Below are 19,900 nucleotides of genomic sequence, written 5' to 3' on the forward strand. Positions count from 1 at the left end.
GGCAGCGGCGACGGCAGCGGCGTTGTACCGGGCGGCGGGGGTGCCTCGGGGCAGCTGTCAGGCGGTGAGTGGCCGGCTGCGGTCCGAGGCGGCGGTCACGCGACCGAGCAGGACGGCTCGGGAGAGGCGGCGGGACGGGAGAGCCGGGCTCGCGGCTGACCCGCGGACCCCACCCGGGACTCGGCCCCGCGGAGGGCGGGTCGGGCGTGGCCGCTGGGTCGGCGGGGTGGCGACCCGGGGCCTCCCTCGGCCCGGGGCGGAGGCGCGGCGCCCGCGGTCCCGGCGGCCCCGAGGGAGCGGCCGTCGGCGGGGCTGAGCCCCGGGCGGGGCGCCCGCGCGGGTCGGGGGCCCGGCGTCCGGCGGGACAGGCCCCAGGGGTCTGGTGTCGGGGGGACGGCGCCCCGACGCCGGCCCCGGCGACTGTCGGGAAGGACTTTAAGGCTCCCGCCGGCCGGGGTCCCTGCGGGCGCCTGGCCGGGGAGACGGGGGCTCGCGGCGGCCGAGCCCTGGGCGGGCCGGGGCCTGGGCGGCTAAGCCGCGGGGACGCGGGGGCCGGGCCAGCCCGTGAGCGCGTGGACGGCGCCGCCCGGCCGGTGTCCCCGCGCCGTCTGCGGGCTCAGGGCCCCGGCGGCCGGCGGGGGCGAGACGCTGGGACAGCCCGGGGGGGGCAGCTGGGGCCGGCTTCCGGCGCGCCCGGGCCGCGGCTTTCACATCCCGCTTGGCTCTGTACGTCGTGCCATCGCCCCGGCTACGGGCCGTACAGGGTGTCCCCCCAAGTGTATGCAACACACGCTTTGAATGCGGTGCTTATTGAAATCGCCTCGTTCTCAAGATGCAGTAGAGGCTGCAGCAGTCAGCTGTTAAAGTGTGTGTGCATTTTTTTGGGGGGGACACCCTGTATATTCTTGGGAATTGATTGCGGCGGTGTTTTCTGCCCCTGGGGGAGCCCGAGTGTTCCCCTGAAACCCTAAGTGTCTTGGTTGCCGTGGAGAGGTGGGAACCAGATGTGCCCTTGTTGGCCTTGCCTGGTCGGTTTTTTGTGTGTTTTTTCTAAAACCCCTTTCCCACTAATGTTTCCCCCAGCGCGGTGCTGTTTTTAATGCAACTCTAGGTGGTCCGCTGGGACTAAGCCTGGCCCTTTTAGACGTGTCCTGTGAACAGGTGAAATTGGTAACTTGAATTTAGGAAGATGTGAAAAGTTTTGCCAAAAATGAAACCCACCAGTTGCAACAAACAAAAAACAGCAGTCCCTGTGCGGCCTGCTGTTCTTTGGTGATGCTTTGGAGCTTTCGTTGAAGTGAGTCTGCTGCTTTGTTTTTTTGTTGATCTGTTAGCCTAGTCTTCTTTTTCTGGTAGTGGTAGAATTGGCACAAGTTGTTCTGTGAGCTTAGTAAACTTGCAGATGCTAATGAAACTTTTATCGTAAAGGTTTTGATTTGTGGTGTGTTTTTCTTTGCAGAACTCTGTGTGGCTTTTCAATTTTAGTTGAAATTCCCTGCATGGCCTTTTGGAGTCCTTTGGTGTGTCTCCAGAGTAAATTTCGATTACTCTACATTTCATCAATGTTGAAGTGGCAAGAAAAAGGAGGAACTGATTTGGGGTGAGAAGGTTAGATTGTGTAACTCTGCTTTTGGATTTCTTCTAACTTGTATTCATTTATGTTTTATGTTTTCTGACCTCCTAAAGCCTCATAATGTCCCCTTTTGCCTTCAAGAATTTGTGTATTTTTTGACAGTTCTGTAATCAGAGAAAACATATTCTAATTCTCTTTGAAGGTCCATGCTATCCCCTCCACAAACCAAACCTAATTTGTCAGGCTCCTCCGTTGATATGTGTTCTATGGCAGAGTAAATCTTTCAGTGACCATAATTATTTGTCTGAAAGTAAGCATGTCAATTGAACTGCAGTCATTTTACGTATGTAGTCCTACCTAACCCCCACATTAAGTTACTGTATAAGTCAGTTGCTAAGTATTCTATTTTATGATTTTAGCCCTTCTCAGAAATGTCAGATGAATAAAACAGATTCTGCTATTCCCTAATCATGTGTTCTCAAAATTCTCCTATAGCTTAGAAAAGAGACTTGGAAGGAAGGTGGTTAAAGAGCGTCTTCTGGTTCTTATATTACCTCTGTTTCATGGTGGTTGTCTTCTAATTTGCATCATGCCCACCCTGTATTGCCAGCTACTGGTTAAGGGGGGTGTGTGTGTGTGTGTGTGTGTGTGTGTGTGTGTGTGTGTGTTGATCAAAAACTTCCCGTTTGTAATACAAGACTGAAGAAGAAAGATCAGAGGATATCATGCAAATAAATCCTTCATCAGAAACCAAAGAAAGGTCAGAATAGTTAGTTACCTGCTTAAGGAAAAGAGGTCTTCTTCATGTTCTTGGGATATCAAAGCTTATTTCAGAAATGTCTTTTTTTTTCACTGGCGTGAGTGTCCTCTGATTGTTTTGAGAGAACCTTATTTTTGAGCCTTGAATGGAAAATTTGGGAGAAGCTATTGACATAAAAATAATTGAATTTTATTCTAGTCAGTTTCTATGTACATATATACCTACACACCACGGAGTACCCGATTTAACTTTAATCAGAGTAACCACAGAGAAAACTCAGAAATTTTGCTGTATCGTAAGGAATGTTATCATAAAGTATAGGGGAAATTCTTCCCTTTGGTTGATATAATTAGATATCAGTTACAGAAAGAGTAGATAAGGCTTGGAATATATCACCCAAATCTATCCTATACGTGGAGAACTCTTAACTATGCTGCTTTTTCTGATGGCATAATTTTACACATTGAAATGTATAATTTTTTTGGCTAACAAGCTCCAAGGTGTTGAATTCATGGCTTGTAGGAAAGATACTTTCAATAAAAACATTATCGTTTGCTGATTTCCAAAGCAGTTTTTTATGTTATTTTGCACAGGTTTTAAAATTCATCAGTGTTTTAGAGGCATTTCCAGATATCAGTTAATTATGGATTTCTTAGATTAAACTCTCAGTGCTGAGACTGTTGAGTACTTTATTGAAGACAGATGGTTTGGGTATAAAGTCTGTATTTTCTTTCAATGTCAAGAAGCTTTCTATTGCTTCAGAATTAGTGTTTGTTTTCTATTTATCGTGCTTGGATATACTGACTTGAGCTGGAGAAACCTGGGTCTTGAACCAAAGACTCCATTCACATTTCGGCATCTTTCATTCACAGCCTCCAGGGACTAGAGCTGTGCAAGGGCCTGTCATATTGTGCACGTGCGTGTGTGTATGTCTGTGTCTGCGTATGTTTGTTACAAAGAGAGAGGTCTGAGGTTATAAACCATATCAATATATTTAAAACTCTAAAAATTGTTTTCCTTCACGTTTACAATGTTATTTTCCTTTTTTCCCATTGGCATCCCTGGGTCTCGGATTTGTTTTTTTTTAAGTCCACCATGCATTATGATTGAAAATTAGCACGCAATTATGGCAGGGAAAACAGTGAAATTTATAATGTGACAGTGTGATAATAGCCAAGACTGTCAAAATGAGCCAGTTACCCTCTGTGATTAGGTTCATTTATGTTCTTAAAACTTGAGATGCATGTGTAAAATTACCATTTTCTTCTGCGTGCCTGCTGGCAGTCTCCTGCATTTTCTGTCTTGTCACTCGTATCCGAGCAGTGTTACGCTTTTTATTCAGGATTTGGTAAGGCTTATCTTGCTTATTGAAGCCGGCCAAAGCACATTTAGATATTTTCCAGTGGAAACATCAGTTTTGTTGTAAACTGATTGGCTAGGAGTGATGCTAAGTTGCAAGGTAAATACCAGGATTTCTTCATTATAACTTACAAGTAGAACACAGACAAGCTATAGGACCTTACAGCTTTTACAGTTTATAAGACAATTTCCCAGATTAACATCATCATCGTGGTTTTTAATCTCCCAATCCTCATACCTTGTCTTTCTTTCTTTCTCCTTGATTTCTTTCTTCCCTTTTTTTTATTGTGGGGGCCTCTGCCTCCAGTACTATGTTAAATAGCAGCAGCCCAGTACAATATACAGGTGATGTATATAGAATTGTATCCCTGAAACCTACATAATTTTATTAACCAGTCACCCCAATAAATTCAATTAAAAAAATAGCAATAGCAAGTATTCTTGTCTTTTTTTTTTTTAAATATGTTTTTATTGATTTTAGAGAGAGGAAGGGAGAGGGGGAGAGAGAGAGAGAGAAACATCAATGATGAGAGGATCATTGATCGGCTGCCTCCTGCATGCCCCGTACCGGGGATCAACCCTGCAGCCCGGGCATGTGCCCTGACAGGATGTGAACCATGATCTCCTGGTTCATAGGTCGATGCTCAATGACTGAGCCACGCTGACCCGACTCTTGTCTTGTTCTTGATTCTAAAGGCAATGTGTCTGAATTTTCTCCATTGATTGTGACAGAGTTTTGGAAGACATCCTTTATCAACTTGAAGCTAAAACGTTCTAAATTTGAATAAATGGTTTTGCTGCTGTTGTCTTTCCCCTAAGGTTGCAGTTGGTGCCCCGTGTCAGGCTGACTTTTTCTTAGGTGGGTGGACTATCTTTTCTCTCTAGACAGTGTTGTGTAATCTGTGTTTCTGAGGTCTTCACATTTCACAGTAATGTGTCTGTCGTCATATGTCCTGTTTTATACTTCAGGTCCCATTCCTTCTGAGAGAGATCTCTAATTCTGGAAATTTATTGATCATTATATTTTATTTATTTATTTGTTTGTTTTTTAATATATTTTTATTGATTTCAGAGAGAGGAAGGGAGAGGGGGAGCGAGAGATAGAAACATCAACGATGAGAGAGAGTCATTGATCGGCTGCCTCCTCACGTCCCTGACTGGGCATGGAGCCCGCAACCCGGGCCTGCGCCCTGACCGGGAATCGAACCCAATCTCCTGGATCCTTGGCCGACGCTCAGCTGCTCAGCCCTGCTTGTCCGGGCATGATCATTATTTTTTAAAAACCATTTCTCTTGTTTAGTTTTCTCTTTCTGGAACTCATTCGACACTTCTGTCTGCTAGATTTCTTCGCCTTTTCATGCATATTTTCACAGTTCTCCCCACTGCCCTGTGTTTTGAGTTGTGTCCCCCTCAGTTTTACTGAGATATAACATGATTACCTGTTGTTCTTGGTTTCATTCTTAATGATCTTTTTCACTGGAGTGGACTGGCTCACATTTTTTTTCTTTAACCAAGGGGCAAATTTTAAAGGACAAATAATCAGTAGAATCAACTGTAGTCACAAAACAAATAGTAATACAGTGATACAGTGATGAGGAAACAGAACCAGTTCAAGGAAACATGGGAAGATGGGAAAAAGCGACTGAAACAGACCTGGTGGTTCTTCCCTGGTTCCCAAGGCCAGCGCTGCACGATGTAGTCCACTGATCTATAGCAGTAACGTGATCAAGTTAACCAATTAAAACAGGAGTTTTGGTTCTTAAAATGTCGGTCAAGCTTTTGCGAATTGGAAAATACTTGAATGGAACCCTCTCATTTCACAACGTTTTGCTTTTGCATAAAAATATTTTTATTGGAAGAAAAGACTTTTTGCCTTTTAGGTGCTGGACTTCCTAATTTTGTTCTTTCTAGAAAACTGTTTGGAGATTTGATTTGTGAATTTGGCCATAAACCGATGTGAAGACCCGTTTAGTTTGTGATTACAAAATCCGACATGGGACTTGTCCACTCTGTCAGCATCAGGGATTTTTTCTTTTCTTTCTTAATTTCCTCCCACTCTCATAGTGAGCAGGGGGTGAGTGGTGGTGCAGGTGGTTCTGGATTTCTAGGGCAGGGGTGGGGAATGTGGCCTGTAGGCCAAACCGGCTCAGTGCTTGTTTTTATAGTTTTATTGAAACATGGGCCTACTCATTCATTCACATACTGTGTGTGGCTGCTTTTAGCGACAGTGACAAAATTGAGTAGTTTTGACAGAGACTGCGTGACCTGCAAAGCCTAAAATATTTACTGTTTGGCCTCTTACAGAAAGGTCTGCCACCCCCTGTTCTAGATCACCGATTTCTGGGGCACTCATTCACGTGAACCCTGTGAACTTAGGGCCTTTGCTGTCCATAATGATATTCCTTAGCCATGTGGAGCTATTTCAGTGTTGTTGTTTTTTTAATAGATTTGAGAGAGAGGAGGGGGAGGGGGGAAACATTGATGTGAAACTTCAGTCGGTTGCCTCCCCGATGTGCCCTGACTGGGGACTGAACCTGCAACTGGGTATGTGCCCTGACTGGGAATCGAACCCGCCACCTTTTTGTGTATGAGACGATGCTCCAACCAACTGAGCAGGGCCAGCAACTTAAATTTAATTAAATAAAATTTAAAACTCACATCATCTGCAGTAGCCACATTTGAAGTGCTCAGTAGCTATATGCAGCTGGCAGCAACTGTATTGGCTAATGTGGATGGGCCACATGCCATCATCCAGCAGCTGCTGACACCCCTGGTGGGCCACTTGGTTTCCTTACTCGCTGTTGATAATCCCGGCTGACGTGCCTGTTTCTTTCACCTGGGCTTATTTTCTCCTTACCCTAGAGTCTTTGTAATTTCCTTCCAGCCTCTAAGACTTAAGTTCGAATCCCAGTTAATTTCATTGTTAAATACATTAATTTTTCACCATTTTGTGTGTCTTCTCTGGTTCTGCAGGAAGATTATACAGTATTTAAAGCAGGGACTGTGTTCTCTGTTGCTCCGCATGGCGCCTTGCGGTGGTGCTTTGTCGCTGTTGTTGTTTTAATAGGTACTGGATCTCCCCAAGTAGTGTAACATTCTTTCGGTTGTTTCCCCCAGGTATAACGAACTGTAAACTTAAAAAGAAAAAAAAAGGCAAAGATGGGTGAGAAGAAGCCAGAGCCTCTGGACTTCGTAAAGGATTTCCAGGAGTACCTGACACAGCAGACGCACCATGTGAACATGATCTCCGGGTCCGTGAGTGGGGACAAGGAAGCAGAGGCTCTTCAGGGAGGTAGACTCATCTTAATACTATTGATAACTCACTTTTATAAACCTAGGAGTGTTTGTGTGCAGCTGTCCATACTATGAAACCGTTATTCCCTGATGGGAACCGCTCCATTTCCCCTAAAAAGATACAGGGCAAATTTTTCTTTTTTTGGACATGTCAGATTTTTGCTTAGGGAGAGGGAGACCCCCAGGGCTTCACTCATGGCCGAGAACTGCTTTATGGTCTTGTTGGAAGAGCAGGGGTTCTGGTAACAAGAGACACAGGTACCCAAAGGGGTCGAGCATCAGCTTAGCACACAAAGGGCACATTAGGAAATCTGGGTTAGACCTGAGACAAATGGGGGTTTCCTTTTCTTCTCTCTTAAAATGAAGAAAGGGCAGGCCATGTTTACCCGTCTAGGAGGAGAAACGGTTGGAGAAAGCCAAGATCCACTGCAGGTAGACTGTGTCTGTCTAGTCTGCTTTCCACGCCCAATGGCATTTGAGTCTGACCCTCACCCAGGGGTCCGTGCACTGTAGCCATGAGCCCCCTCAGCACCGCTAACCATCTCTTTGTCACCTGCAGGCTAAGTGGTTTCTATATTTAAAGATAGTTGGGAAAAAATCTGAAAAATAATGTCATAACGTGAAAATTATATGAAACTCATACTTCAGCACCCATAAGTAAAGGTTTATTGAAATCTAGGCACACGTGCTTATTTACCTGTTTTCTGTAGCTGTTTTTGTACTACAGCTGCAGAGTTGAGTAGCTGTGATAGAGACCATGTGGCCCCCACAGCCTGAAGTATGTGCTGTCTGACCCTTGCAGGAAAAGTTGCCTGGCCCTTGACCTAGATGGTCTGTGGACTTGTAGTTCAGAGACCAGCCAGCTTGTTAGACATCTAAACCGTAAGGCCCCACCTCAAGTCCACTGAATCAGAGTCTGCATCTTAGTGAGCTGTCCAGGTGATTCATACACACTTAGGTGTTGAGTGTCTTGGGCTTGGGCAGCAGCGGGAGGGAGGGGCACTGAGCCTCATGCGTCCAGTGCAGTGGCGTTGCAGCGGCTGGAGGTGCACCAGCCAGCAAGCTTGTGTCTCCCCCGGGAGGGTGCCGCCTGAATTCTTCACGCCAGCGCTGCTGCCTCCGGGGAGTGCAATAGAAGTGCTTTTCCCTCAAAGCTGCAGGCGTGAAAATTTCCCTGTAGACACTAGTGTTCAGATTGCCGGATGGGGAGTCAGGAGACCACAGTCATCCCCACTGTTTGCTCTTTCCCCATCGTGAGCACTGGCCCCTTCAGGCCCTTCTACAAAGAAGCAGTCGGATTAGGTAAAGAGCAGAGCGCTCTCAAATTCTTAACAGTTCTAACATTTGAAGGAATCAAATGCAGTCTTTTCCTTTATGTGCTTAATTAGAATTTTAAGATTCTAAATGCAACCCAGACTCTAGGACACATACAAATGAGTGGAACGGAGCAAAACTCCACATTAATTGGTTTAGGCTATAAAGTAAGTAGAGTTAGGATTTTGGGAGACTTTCATTACTTCCAGTTATATTTATAGAAGAGGGTAGAGCCTTACACGTGTGTTTAGCTGCCACCACTGGTCACTCCTGTTTCCTCACCTGTCTCAAGGGCAGTGCCCTCTTCTCTTCTGCAAAAGCATGTAGAAACTGATAAAAATTTGTAAGTAAGCTAAGTAAACTACCATTTTATAAAAGATTTTCTGCCAGTTAAGACTAAAATGCTATATTGAGTTGATTCTGAGATGCGTAATTTCTTTTGCTATGCTTTGTTTATAGCTGGAACAGACGGTGATCAGAATGGACTTGATCACCCTTCTGTTGAAGTTTCCCTGGATGAAAACTCAGGAATGTTAGTAGATGGGTTCGAAAGGACCTTTGATGGGAAGCTCAAGTGTCGGTATTGCAATTATGCCAGCAAAGGGACGGCCCGGCTGATTGAGCACATCAGAATCCACACAGGTAAGGAGAGGGCTGGGAGGGGCCAGGAGGGCAGGCTGATCGTCATATAAGTAGTTCTAGTGGTTTAAAGGTGAAGGTTGGCAGAAGATTTGAATAAATGGGGAAGTTGCTCCATTTTTACAAAGCAATAGCATGACATACAGACGGGAAGTGAGGCCCTCGCAGAGCTTCCCCCTTCTTGAGTCACCTTTCTCCTTGATCCACACAGTCTCTCAACACCTGCCTGCTTCTCAGGCCAGACACGTTCATGCTGAAGGCAACAGGAAGTGATAATCACATTTCTATCTTTATCTTCACTAAGGATGTTTCTGTTCAGACCAGGGAGAGGGTCTCTTTATGGTTGCAGACTACACTGTTCATCCTCATGTCTCACCTTAGCTCTCCCTTCTGCTGTGCAACCTTCCTGACTACACCTTGTCCTGGCCCAGACCCGGTCAGGGGGTCCCTCTGTGCCCCAGTGGCTCCCCACGCCGTGTGGTGGCCTGAAAACCTTGATGACAGGGACTGTGTCATCGCCATCTTTGGGCCCCCAGAGCCCAGCAGAGCACCTGACACATAGTAGGTACTCTGTGCTTGTTGTTAAATGAATGACCCCAAATCTCATATTTCAGATATTTATTTTACATGTTTGGTCATCTTCAACTAACAGCACTAACTAAAATGTCCCTTCTGGCCACGGAAGTGGCGGGGGAAGGTAGAGGTGAGGCTGGCAGTTTCGAAGAGACACTTTGCATAGCTCACACTTGGACTAGCGAACCTGTTTCAGTTTTCAACTTTCCATTTGATAAGAGGACATTTATGTAGCTCTGGCCGGTTTGGCTCAGTGGTTAGAGCGTTGGCCCGTGGACCAAAGGGTCTGGAGTTCGAGTCTGGTCGAGGGCACATACCTCGGTTGCAGGCTCAATCCCCGGCCCTGTGTTTGGGGTGAATGGCGGAGGCAACCAATTGATGTGTGTGTCTCTCTCTTTCTCTCCCTTCCACTCTCTGTAAAGCAATGGAAAAAATATCCTCAGTGAGGATTAAAAAAAAAAAAGGTTTATGTATTTTTTTCCTGAGGAAGGGGTATTTGTGTGTGTGTGTAAATATGTGTGAATAGGGGTCATGTATACATGAACATGTAACTCTGGGGCATCCTTTTGGTAAAGTTGTCATCATGTGGGAAATGTTATGGTCAGTTGTGCTATTTCTTCTTTCCTCAAATGCCAGTGGAAGCTGTAAAATGTTCACACTATATTGCCTAATAGAACATACCTGTGTATCTCAAATTGTTGCTGATGAGTCCTGAAGCTTTGTTTGCAGGTTTCTTTACAAATTCTAATGACATATTGTGCAAATGTGAATTTCTGAAAAGCATTTTTTTTAAAAAAACATTTTATATTCACCCTAGGAGTGAGAATATTTTTTCCATTGATTTTCAGAGAGAGTGGAAGGGGGAGAGAGAGAAACATCGGCGTGATAGAGACACATCAATTGGTTTCCTCCTGCACGCGCCCCATCCGGGGGTGGGGATCAGACCTGCAACTCAGGTACGTGCCCTTGACTGGAATCGAATCCGAGACCCTTCGGTGCACAGGCTGACACTCTAACCACTGAGCCACGCCAGCCAGGGCAAGCATTTTATTTTTGATCAATTTCAAATCTAATGAATGGACAAAACATGAAACTAGACATAAATGAGCTCCTCTTGCAATGTCTCCTCCACTTTTCTTTTTCAACAGGTGAAAAACCTCATAGATGTCACTTATGTCCATTTGCATCTGCTTATGAGCGTCATCTGGAAGCCCATATGCGTTCCCATACAGGAGAAAAACCATACAAATGTGAATTATGTTCCTTCCGCTGCAGTGATCGAAGTAACCTGTCCCATCATCGAAGGCGCAAGCATAAAATGGTACCAATTAAAGGTGCTAGGTCTTCCTTAAGCAGCAAGAAAATGTGGGGGGTTTTACAGAAGAAAACAAGCAATCTGGGCTATAGCCGAAGAGCACTCATCAACTTAAGCCCACCCTCCATGGTGGTTCAGAAGCCAGACTACCTTAACGACTTCACCCACGAAATCCCCAGCATCCAGACTGACTCCTATGAAAGTATGGCGAAGACCACATCTGCTGGAGGCTTACCAAGGGACCCCCAAGAACTCCTGGTCGACAACCCTTTAAATCAGCTCTCCACTCTCGCAGGACAGCTGTCCAGTTTGCCACCTGAAAACCCGAACCCCGCGTCCCCCGATGTAGTGCCCTGCCCGGATGAGAAGCCTTTCCTGATGCAGCAGCCCTCCGCCCAGGCGGTGGTCGCGGCTGTGTCCGTGAGCCTCCCTCAGAGTACCTCCCCCACCAGCCCTGAGCCTCGGCCGTCACAGAGCCAGAGGAACTACAGTCCCGTGGCTGGGCCGAGCAGCGAGCCGAGTGCGCACACGAGCACACCCAGCCTGGGAAACAGCCAGCCGAGCACGCCTGCTCCAGCTCTGCCGGCCCAGGACCCGCAGCTCCTGCACCACTGCCAGCACTGTGACATGTACTTTGCTGACAACATCCTTTACACCATTCACATGGGGTGCCACGGGTATGAAAACCCTTTCCAGTGTAACATCTGTGGGTGCAAGTGTAAGAACAAGTACGATTTTGCCTGTCATTTTGCAAGAGGGCAACACAACCAACACTGATGGGAAACTCCCGTTACTCTTTACTTGGTTTTGACTTTTTGTGTTTTGTAGTTTTATCGTTGTTTTTTTTTGGCGGGGGGGGGGGGGGGAGGGCCCATCCCTAATAAGGTGTATGCTAATTTAAAGTTTATACATTATATTTATAGAAAAAAATTTGACAGTGGAAAGAGATGTTTTCCCTTTTTTTCATAAAAGCCTGGTCAGGGTCGTTTATATATTAGAACAATTAGACACATCGGTGTCTGTTTTCCCCTTTCGTTTAGACATTTGAGGATTGAAGTGCAATCTTAATCTCCCAGGTGTGCATTTAAATTTCCCACATTTATGGTCCAGATAAACTTCAAAGCTTGATACTAGATGTTTCAACATACACGTTGCAGCTATATGTCATTTCTGCCATGTTTCAGAATGGTAGAATAAATTACTTTCTCACAAAATTTGTTAAAACTTATTTCAATGTTTAGCAGAGAAATTGCCTTTAAAATTGCTCTTAGTTGGAATACTATTTAGTTCACATAGTTTAAGTTGAATTAGTAGCTTAGACTGGTAGTAAAGCTATTTCAGAGTATAGTAAACCTTTCTTTTTTCAAACATAAGGGAAAATATAAAACAGTTCATTCTTTTTATAAAAATTTGGGAGAAATGTTCTGAAAAGAAATGCAGCTTAAGGCTTTACATTGAAAATGGAGTTTAATTTTTAAAAACCTGTTTGTTCAATTTCTGGTTTAAAAACACATTTTTTTTATTGGACTTTTTATTACACTTCTACTTTATTTTAAAAACCACATATAAATACATGAGGACGCTGGAAATATCAGAGGATTGATGATCCATGAGATGCCTTTTTTCTTTTAGTTTGAACCTTACATTTAAATCCTTCCTTCTGACGTGTTACTGTTGGGTGAGACTAATACTAAGAATCTGTTCTTCCCCTGTTCCTTTGATGACCAAAGAGGTGAGTGGAGGTCCCATCTGGTTCCAGGAAATAATCCTTAACAAAATCTCTGAACTTCCTTTTTCCTGCCTTGTATCCATTTGTTGTCCATAATTTCCCAAAAAAGGTGTGTATAGGAACACCCGGGAAAATGTGATGGTGAAGTAGTATTTTTTAAAAAGAACACACATCTCAAATGAACTCTGGTCTCCTCTTCAGAACTGGCCGTCTAAAACATCTGTGTGAATTCAAGCTGGAGTGCTTCCCTGCGGTGTGCCATCCTCCCTGTGCAGGGACAAACTGGAAACTGATTCAGCCGTCACCTTAGTGGGAAAAGACTTAAAAATGTGAAAATAGATATAAAATGCATTTAAACATATTTGTTTACAGAAATAAGACTTGCTAAATAAATCTAGAGTAATTTTGAATGGGAGGCTGTTGCTTATATATTGTGTAATAACTAGCTTACCCTGAACAGAGCTTGGTCAAACAATAAACTATATTGTTACTAACTGTTGGTTTCTGTGTAATTTGCAAAAATTTTATTTTTAATTTGGTTCAAAGCTTCAAAGTGTTACTAAGTGGCTTTGTAAAGAGAATGTCCTAACGATGGAGCATTTATTAACCCAAAAGGACCACTGTTTTTGTTGGAGTAAATGAAAGGGAAACACTGATGGTATATTTATGTCCACAAAACTCCTGACTGCCATTAGCGGATCTTCTGCCCTCCCAAGTGCTGGAAAGCCTTTAAAGTGGGTGCTCGTGGTCTAATGTCCAACCTGAACTAGTCTCAGTCGCACTGTTCAAAGCGGCAGCATCTCAGTTTCTCCACCCAACCACACCCCTCTTCCCTGTCCAAGCTGAGGCTTCTGCATCTAAATTCTCCAGCCTCTTGCGCTGTTGCTCAGGCTGCTGGCCACTCAGATCAGTGTCAGTGCAGCCATTTCCAAATGTTACTTGGCCCCAGGATTTATTCCCAGAAAGAAACAGGTTGCTGTTGTTTGGAAGCTTTTATTTTTTTCCCTTTTATTTTATTCTTCAAATAAAAGCAATATGCAAAATAGAAAATGCAAGTTTTCATTAAACAAAAGGAAGAACCCTCTTGTTAAACCAGTTTATTATTCTGGGCCAGGTAGTGACAAATACATGCTTTTCTTACAACTAAAGAGATGTTTTGAATGTATGTTTTAATTTAAACTTAGAAATTTTGTTCATAATTACAAACTAGAATATATAATTCTAATTTTCCTATGACTTAAAGAGCACAGTTGGTATTCCAAAGGTGTTGATGCTTGAAAGCTACGATTACTTCTAAATGCACTAAGGTTTTTGAAGCAAATCTACCTTAGACACTTTTTTAGTATTGTATTTTTAAAAAGATTTAGGATTTTACTTAAATCTCTTGTGAGTTCAATGTATTTTCCATTAAATATTGAATATATTTATCCCATTTATTTTTAATCAACTATTTTATAGAGGTGAGTTGTCAGGAAATGTTTAATGTGCACTATTTATAGTACTTTGCTGTAAGAGGCAATGTTCTGAAACTAAATTTATTTTTATTCAGTGAACGTAAGTTTAGATTTTTAAAGTTGGTAGATAATTTATCTCCACTAATATTTTTTTAAGCAACTGTGAAGAAATGAATGGGGAGTGGCTGTTGCAGGTTTTACTAATGTCGTGTGTAGCTACAGCTTCCTACAGTTCTAGTCAAGGCTCGACTTTTATTTGGAACAATTCCTTTGGCCCTTTCCAGTGCTGTTTCACTTTAGAAGTAAGAATTGTTTGACAAAGGGAATATTGCTAAAAAAATGTTAAGAGATAAACCTCATTTTAAATTCTACAAAAATATTTATCAAATGGACGTGTTACTTTTTAAAAATTCCCTGCTAAGGACTTTTTTTGGTTAATTAGTCTTAGAGGGTATATGATTTCTAGAGCTTGTTTTTGTTAATGTGGACTGTGATGTAAAGGACATATTTTGTATGCAAAACATAAAATAAGTATGGCTGCAAAAACTGTATTGTTTAGGGGCCCCAGAAAGAGATTTCATGCAACCATGCCCAGTATGTCGTTCACGCGGTCACAGCTTTGCTTTTGTAATACATGAATAAAAAATAACACTTTCTAATGCTTTCGATTTTTCTTTTTTGAGAATTAGGGTCCAATTAGTTTTGTAGTCATTTTCCAGCATGTAAAATGTTAATCGAAATAAAAAGGGTTTATGGCTACATTAGTTTGACTTTGTAGAGTGCCTAACCCAGGAGTAGATGTCACCTGAGTTAAAAACAAAAACAGCTCCACACAACCACCTGTTGTCTCCGCTGCCCCCCAGCCCCGAGGGTTCTGGCATGTAAATGAAGGCTGCCTCTGAGGCTCAGTTATCCGTGTCACACCTGACAAGCGAATGACTGCAGTAATTCTGTTATGACAAATGGATCTTTCAGAATGACTGATTTTTGTGAAAAATGAGTCTGGCAATTCACGTCATTGGCCTAGAAAGCACCCAGTGATACAAAACTGTTGTGATTGGTTTGCAAAATCTTAACCAAAATCAGACATTCGACTGGAAATTCAGAAGCTTTAATCCTGCTTTGAAAAATACTTCTGCACAATGCTGTCTTTTTCGTAATGAAAAAAAGAAGCCACATCTGCTATGTCCGGGGTCTGTTGGAAGCACAGGTATTTTTTGTTTCCTTGTCTTAGGTCTTCCAGAAACTCGGCTTTGAGCTTGTTAAGGTCTCCGGCCAGAAGCTTCAGGTCGTGAGGCGGCAGTTGCTCATCTGCAATCAAGACAGTCTCAGGTTATCTGTCAATTCAATGAAGCTGGGCTGTCTGGTCACATCAGGAAATTAGTTTACTTCAGACAAACCAACAGCTTCTTCTGTAAACAATCACAACTGAGTTGGTATAATATTTGGACAAAAGGCCACATCAATGTGACACAACAATCATTTAAATAAGTCGGTATGAAACTGCCAAGCAAAAAAGACAAGCCTGGGTTTTTTTTGTTGTTTGAGACCTGACTTCACGTATGTCTTGAACTAACAGGTAGACAGACACAAAAGCAGAGCTAGAAAATGACAATCTGGTTTTGAACCTGGTGTTACCACAGCCGTCCTGTAACTTTCTACAGTGACGGAAATGTTCTGTGTCTGCCCCATTCAGCCCAGCGGCCACCAGCCGAATGGGTAGTGTGACTGGAACTGGATTTTTTGTTAGTTTTACTGAGAGATAATTCACATACCATACAATTTATCCACTTAACTACAGTTCAGTGGTTTTAGTCTTCAGACATGTGCACCCATCACGGTTTTAGACTATTCCATCATCTTCTGCTGTGGCCTTCCTACTCCATCCCCCCCCCCCCCCCCCAAGCCCTAGGCAACCACTAATGCAGTGGCTGTCTGTCTAGATTTCCCCATTCTGACATTTCACAGGACTGGACCCATCATATGTGGCCGTTCTGATGGGCCGCTTTGATTCTGCACACTCTTTCAAGGCTCACCATGTTGTAACAGGTACCTGTGCTTTGTTCCTTTCTATGGCTGAACAGTCCATTTTGTGTGTGTGCCACATTTTGTTGAATCATTGTCAGCTGATGGGCGTCTGGGTTGCTTCCACCTTTTGGCTATTATGAATAATGCTGCTATAAACGTGTACACATTTTTGTATGAACATGTTTCACTTCTCTTGAGCATGTTCCTAGAGGGGCACTGCCGGGTCTCATGGTAATGCTACACCGATGGGCTGTCGGCCGGAGCAGCTGCACCGTCTCCATTCCCAGCAGCAGTGACGGGCTCGGCCTCGCCACATCCTCAGCAGCACTTACACTAGGTGTCCTGATGGGCGGCAGCGGCATCTCGTTGTGGTTCTGACTTGCACTCCCCTGATGACTCATGATACCAAGCGTGTTTTCACAGAATGAAACCACCCAACATACCTTTTGCCTCCTTCATGGTCTGAGAGACGATTCTTCGCAGGGTCTGATCCACCTGATGAAGGACGTTAGTTGAACAAATAATTCTGTCTGTTTCCTAGTAACACAGACAAGGTTATTAGAGCGGTTACGTAGTTAATCAAAGACATGGCTAGAGTGGAGGAGCATTATGCGAAAAGGTTATTAGAACAGTTACACAGTTGTAAACTGGGCTCTATCTGGGTGGTGGGTGCTGGTAAATATCCAGTAAGGGGCTCTCCAAAAAACAAGACCTGTCTGCAGTGTCTGTCAGTCTCTGGTATACACAGCCCCTTCCCTGCCCTCAGCTACCAGCACACAGGCTCAGCATTTCTGGAAATGTAACAGCTGAGCAGCCAGTGGGCCGCCACCAGGGCACCACTGCATCTGGCGGCCAGAGCCCAGTGCTGGCCTGATGGGCGGCGGTGCCCGAGCATCTTCCACGTGGCGCTCATGCTTTACGCTCAGCTCAAAAAACCTTCCAACAAAAAGTGCTTCCTTCTCACACTGAACCTGAACTGGAGACTTACCTTCTGTTCCACATTGTCCTCAACATATTTCACTGGATTTTCCAGAGCAGTAAGCAATAGATCCGTCAACTCCAGCCTGTGAGAGAAGGTGGGATAAAATTATTAGAGCAAACATCTGTTTTTAAGGAACTTGTGTTGCTGAACACCAAGCTGAATTCTGAAGGAACAGAGGAGCTACAATCCAAACTCCTAAACAAACGGGGAAACGAGAAATGATTTAAAAGCTACCGTCCACTTGAAGAATCCAAATGTAGAAGTTTAAATCATGAGCAAAAAAACCCCCCTCATTTAAAAAAAATACTGATTTCTAAAGCTTATCAGTAAGCTCTGGAAGGACATTCTCTCTTTTCCCTCACTGACCACCGAGCTTCCGGCCACCAGGACTCAATCTTACCCCTAAGGAAACGCTCAGTCTTCACTTCCTGGCTCCTGCTCACTTGCAGGATGTGGGTCGTCAATGCTCCTCACTTACCCGGGGCCATGGAAGGCTGAGGTATAGTTCATTCATTCAACAAGTATGTATTGAGCACGTTATATGAAGAACACTGTACAACCAAGTGCGTGAAACTGTGCTAAGCTGGGGGTAAAGCAAGATCCCTACCCTCTCCAAGGGGTAATGTAATGGAGAGAGGCAATAAATTAAGCAAAATAATGATTTCAGACAGTGACAAGTGGTGAGGTAAGATACACGCAGCGGTGACAGTGACTGGGTCATCTAACCGACATTCTTCATGGTTGGTTAGGATGGTCAGGGAAGCCAGTTAAGCATAAATATGTGGAAGGGCAGATTGAACAGCAAGTACAAAGGCCCTGAGGCAAGAACAAACTTGTGTTTGTGTAGAAAAGGCTGGTTTGGTTGAAAAGTAGCAAAGGGAGAGGCAGGATACGAGGTTGGGGAGTTCACCAGGGTTAGATTACGTTAAGTTACGGTAAGGAGTTTGGGTTTGACTGGGAGCACAAAGGGTAGCACTGAAAAAATTCAAAGCAGTGAATTCGCTGAGTTAAATCTTAATCTCAAGATGATTTTTCTCATTGAAAAGAACCTAGGCTCTAGAGGGAGTGAGGCACTGGATCCAACCTTGGCTCTGCCACTTACTACATGGTTGCTGGCTTGATCCCCAGTAGGCGGCGTGCAGGAGGCAGCCGACGTTTCTCTCTCTCTACTCCTCTCACATATCAAATATATATATATATATATGGCCTGTGTGAGGCCCCTGCAAGGATTAACCAAGTGGATACAAGTAAAGCGGTTAGCACAGTGCCCGCCTCCGGGAGACACGGGAACGGAGAGCTTGGGCAGGATACCTGGCCTCAGAGGAGCACGCAGAGCTCTGAATCCTGAGGCTGTTGCGTTCCCACGCATTTTTCTCAGGGTTGGGCTCTTCCATCTTTCTCCCCATCCTGTGGATGGTCTCAGGAGGCAGTGGCCGTGGTCTCTGGCTGTTCCTCTGTAAACAGGTCTCGAGAGAACAATCTAAAAAGAGCTGGCAAAAGCCTAATGAATCTGAAAACAATTTGAAACCACACAATTACTGGTATATTATTTTCCAAAATGTGAAATAAACATATGAGACAAATTATCCCAGCTGCAGCAGGAAAACCGTTTGCAATACTGAGCGTGTAGTTTTGAAAATTAAGTCAATTCACAGAAGCCTCCTAATCAATTAAATTCTCCCCAGAGACAGGGATGATTTTGATATGCAAATAAATGTGTGAGTAAGAAAACGTTTTAATTACATTTCCGGGCCAGTTGGTAGACTTCGTATCTCATACTTTGGTAATAAAAGTTGTCATCTAAAATCAAAATCAAAGGTCTGGAAACGGCAGCCTTGGTCAGGAGACAGGGAGCCTGGCCCCCCAGCGCCGCGGCAGACAGCAGGTCCTGACCCCTCAGGCAGGTGACGAAACCGTCCCACAGGGCGGGGGTCCGGCCGGGCGGCGGGGACACCTGACTCCCGCCGGTGACGGCCAGCAGGAAGCACTCCAGGTACTTGAGCAGCTCCTGCCGCAGCGACTTCCACTGCGACGCCTGCAAAACACGAAGAATTGCGATTTCTGTTGGGCGCCGGCGCGGTCACCGTATTTACTGCGCTCTCTGCGCTCGGCACGCGAGCCCCGGCACTGCAGCAGAGGGTCCGCGGGGCGCCCCCCGCGCCCGGCGACCGGAGCGCTCCGAAGACGAGGCGGCCCCTGCGCGCCCGCCGCGCCCCCTCCCGGCGCCCGGCCGAGGACGGCCAACCTCTCCCCGGGCGCCGCTCCCTCGCCGCCCGCCTTCTCCCCCTTAGAGCCGCTCCCGGCCCCGCGGAGCCGGCTCGGGCCCCGGCCGGGTGTGAAGCCGGCTGCGCTGGGGCTTTTGAGCGAGCCCTTCCCGGGGGCCCCGGCTCCGGCGGCGGGGACGCCCCCCGCACCCCGCGCGCGGCCCGGGGAGACGCGCTGGGGAGACGCGTGGGGAGAAGGCGCAGCGCATCGAGGGCGCCGAGCACGGACGCTCCAGGGGCCCAGCTCCGCGGGAGCCGCGCCGGTGCCCGCCCCCGGCCCCGCCTCCCCGCCGGAGTCCCGCCCCGCCCCCCGCGAGGCTCCCGCTCCACCGCCCCCTGCGCCCCGCCCCCCTCCCTGACTGACCAATGGCAGCGCGCGCACCGGCTCCACGGCCGCGTCCGGCATGACGTCATCGTAGGCGACGACGCCCACGGCCCAGCCCCGCTCCCGCCGCAGCGTCCGGCTGAGCGCCCGCGCGAGGCTCGACTTGCCCGCGGCGGGCAGGCCGCACAGCACGCAGAGCGCCAGCCCCCGCGGGCCCTCGCCGCTCGCTGCTCCGGCGCCCGCGCCGGTCTCCATGCCGCCCGGGGACGCCCTGCCCCGCGCCTGCGCAGT

At 45.9% G+C, this 19,900-nt stretch overlaps 2 protein-coding genes across 6 annotated transcripts; one reads left to right on the forward strand and one right to left on the reverse strand.

Annotated features, from left to right (window-relative positions):
* Positions 1–2: 2 nt before the first annotated feature.
* On the forward strand, positions 3–14,669 carry IKZF5 (IKAROS family zinc finger 5). 4 transcript variants are annotated; one of them, XM_087824049.1, is made up of 5 exons: positions 3–64; positions 1,460–1,600; positions 6,810–6,984; positions 8,760–8,942; positions 10,661–14,669. In XM_087824049.1, the coding sequence occupies exons 3-5, from the start codon at positions 6,852–6,854 to the stop codon at positions 11,602–11,604; spliced, it is 1,260 nt and encodes a 419-aa protein (XP_087680175.1). In that variant the 5' UTR covers positions 3–64; positions 1,460–1,600; positions 6,810–6,851; the 3' UTR covers positions 11,605–14,669. The 4 variants fall into 4 exon arrangements, with proteins under 4 accessions (XP_087680175.1, XP_087680176.1, XP_016062612.1 ...); XM_087824050.1 differs by lacking the exon at positions 1,460–1,600 and having other exon boundaries at positions 9–64; XM_016207126.2 differs by lacking the exon at positions 3–64 and having other exon boundaries at positions 902–1,608.
* Positions 13,552–19,864, reverse strand: PSTK (phosphoseryl-tRNA kinase). 2 transcript variants are annotated; one of them, XM_087824052.1, is made up of 6 exons: positions 19,667–19,864; positions 18,764–19,055; positions 18,332–18,530; positions 17,027–17,102; positions 16,482–16,575; positions 13,552–15,321 (listed from the first exon to the last, which is right to left on the reverse strand). In XM_087824052.1, the coding sequence occupies exons 1-6, from the start codon at positions 19,862–19,864 to the stop codon at positions 15,122–15,124; spliced, it is 1,059 nt and encodes a 352-aa protein (XP_087680178.1). In that variant the 3' UTR covers positions 13,552–15,121. The 2 variants fall into 2 exon arrangements, with proteins under 2 accessions (XP_087680178.1, XP_087680177.1); XM_087824051.1 differs by having other exon boundaries at positions 19,649–19,864.
* Between the last annotated feature and the right edge of the window lie 36 nt (positions 19,865–19,900).

Source organism: Miniopterus natalensis, chromosome 14 (assembly GCF_054644295.1).
Source record: "Miniopterus natalensis isolate mMinNat1 chromosome 14, mMinNat1.hap1, whole genome shotgun sequence".
Taxonomy (NCBI): domain Eukaryota; kingdom Metazoa; phylum Chordata; class Mammalia; order Chiroptera; family Miniopteridae; genus Miniopterus; species Miniopterus natalensis.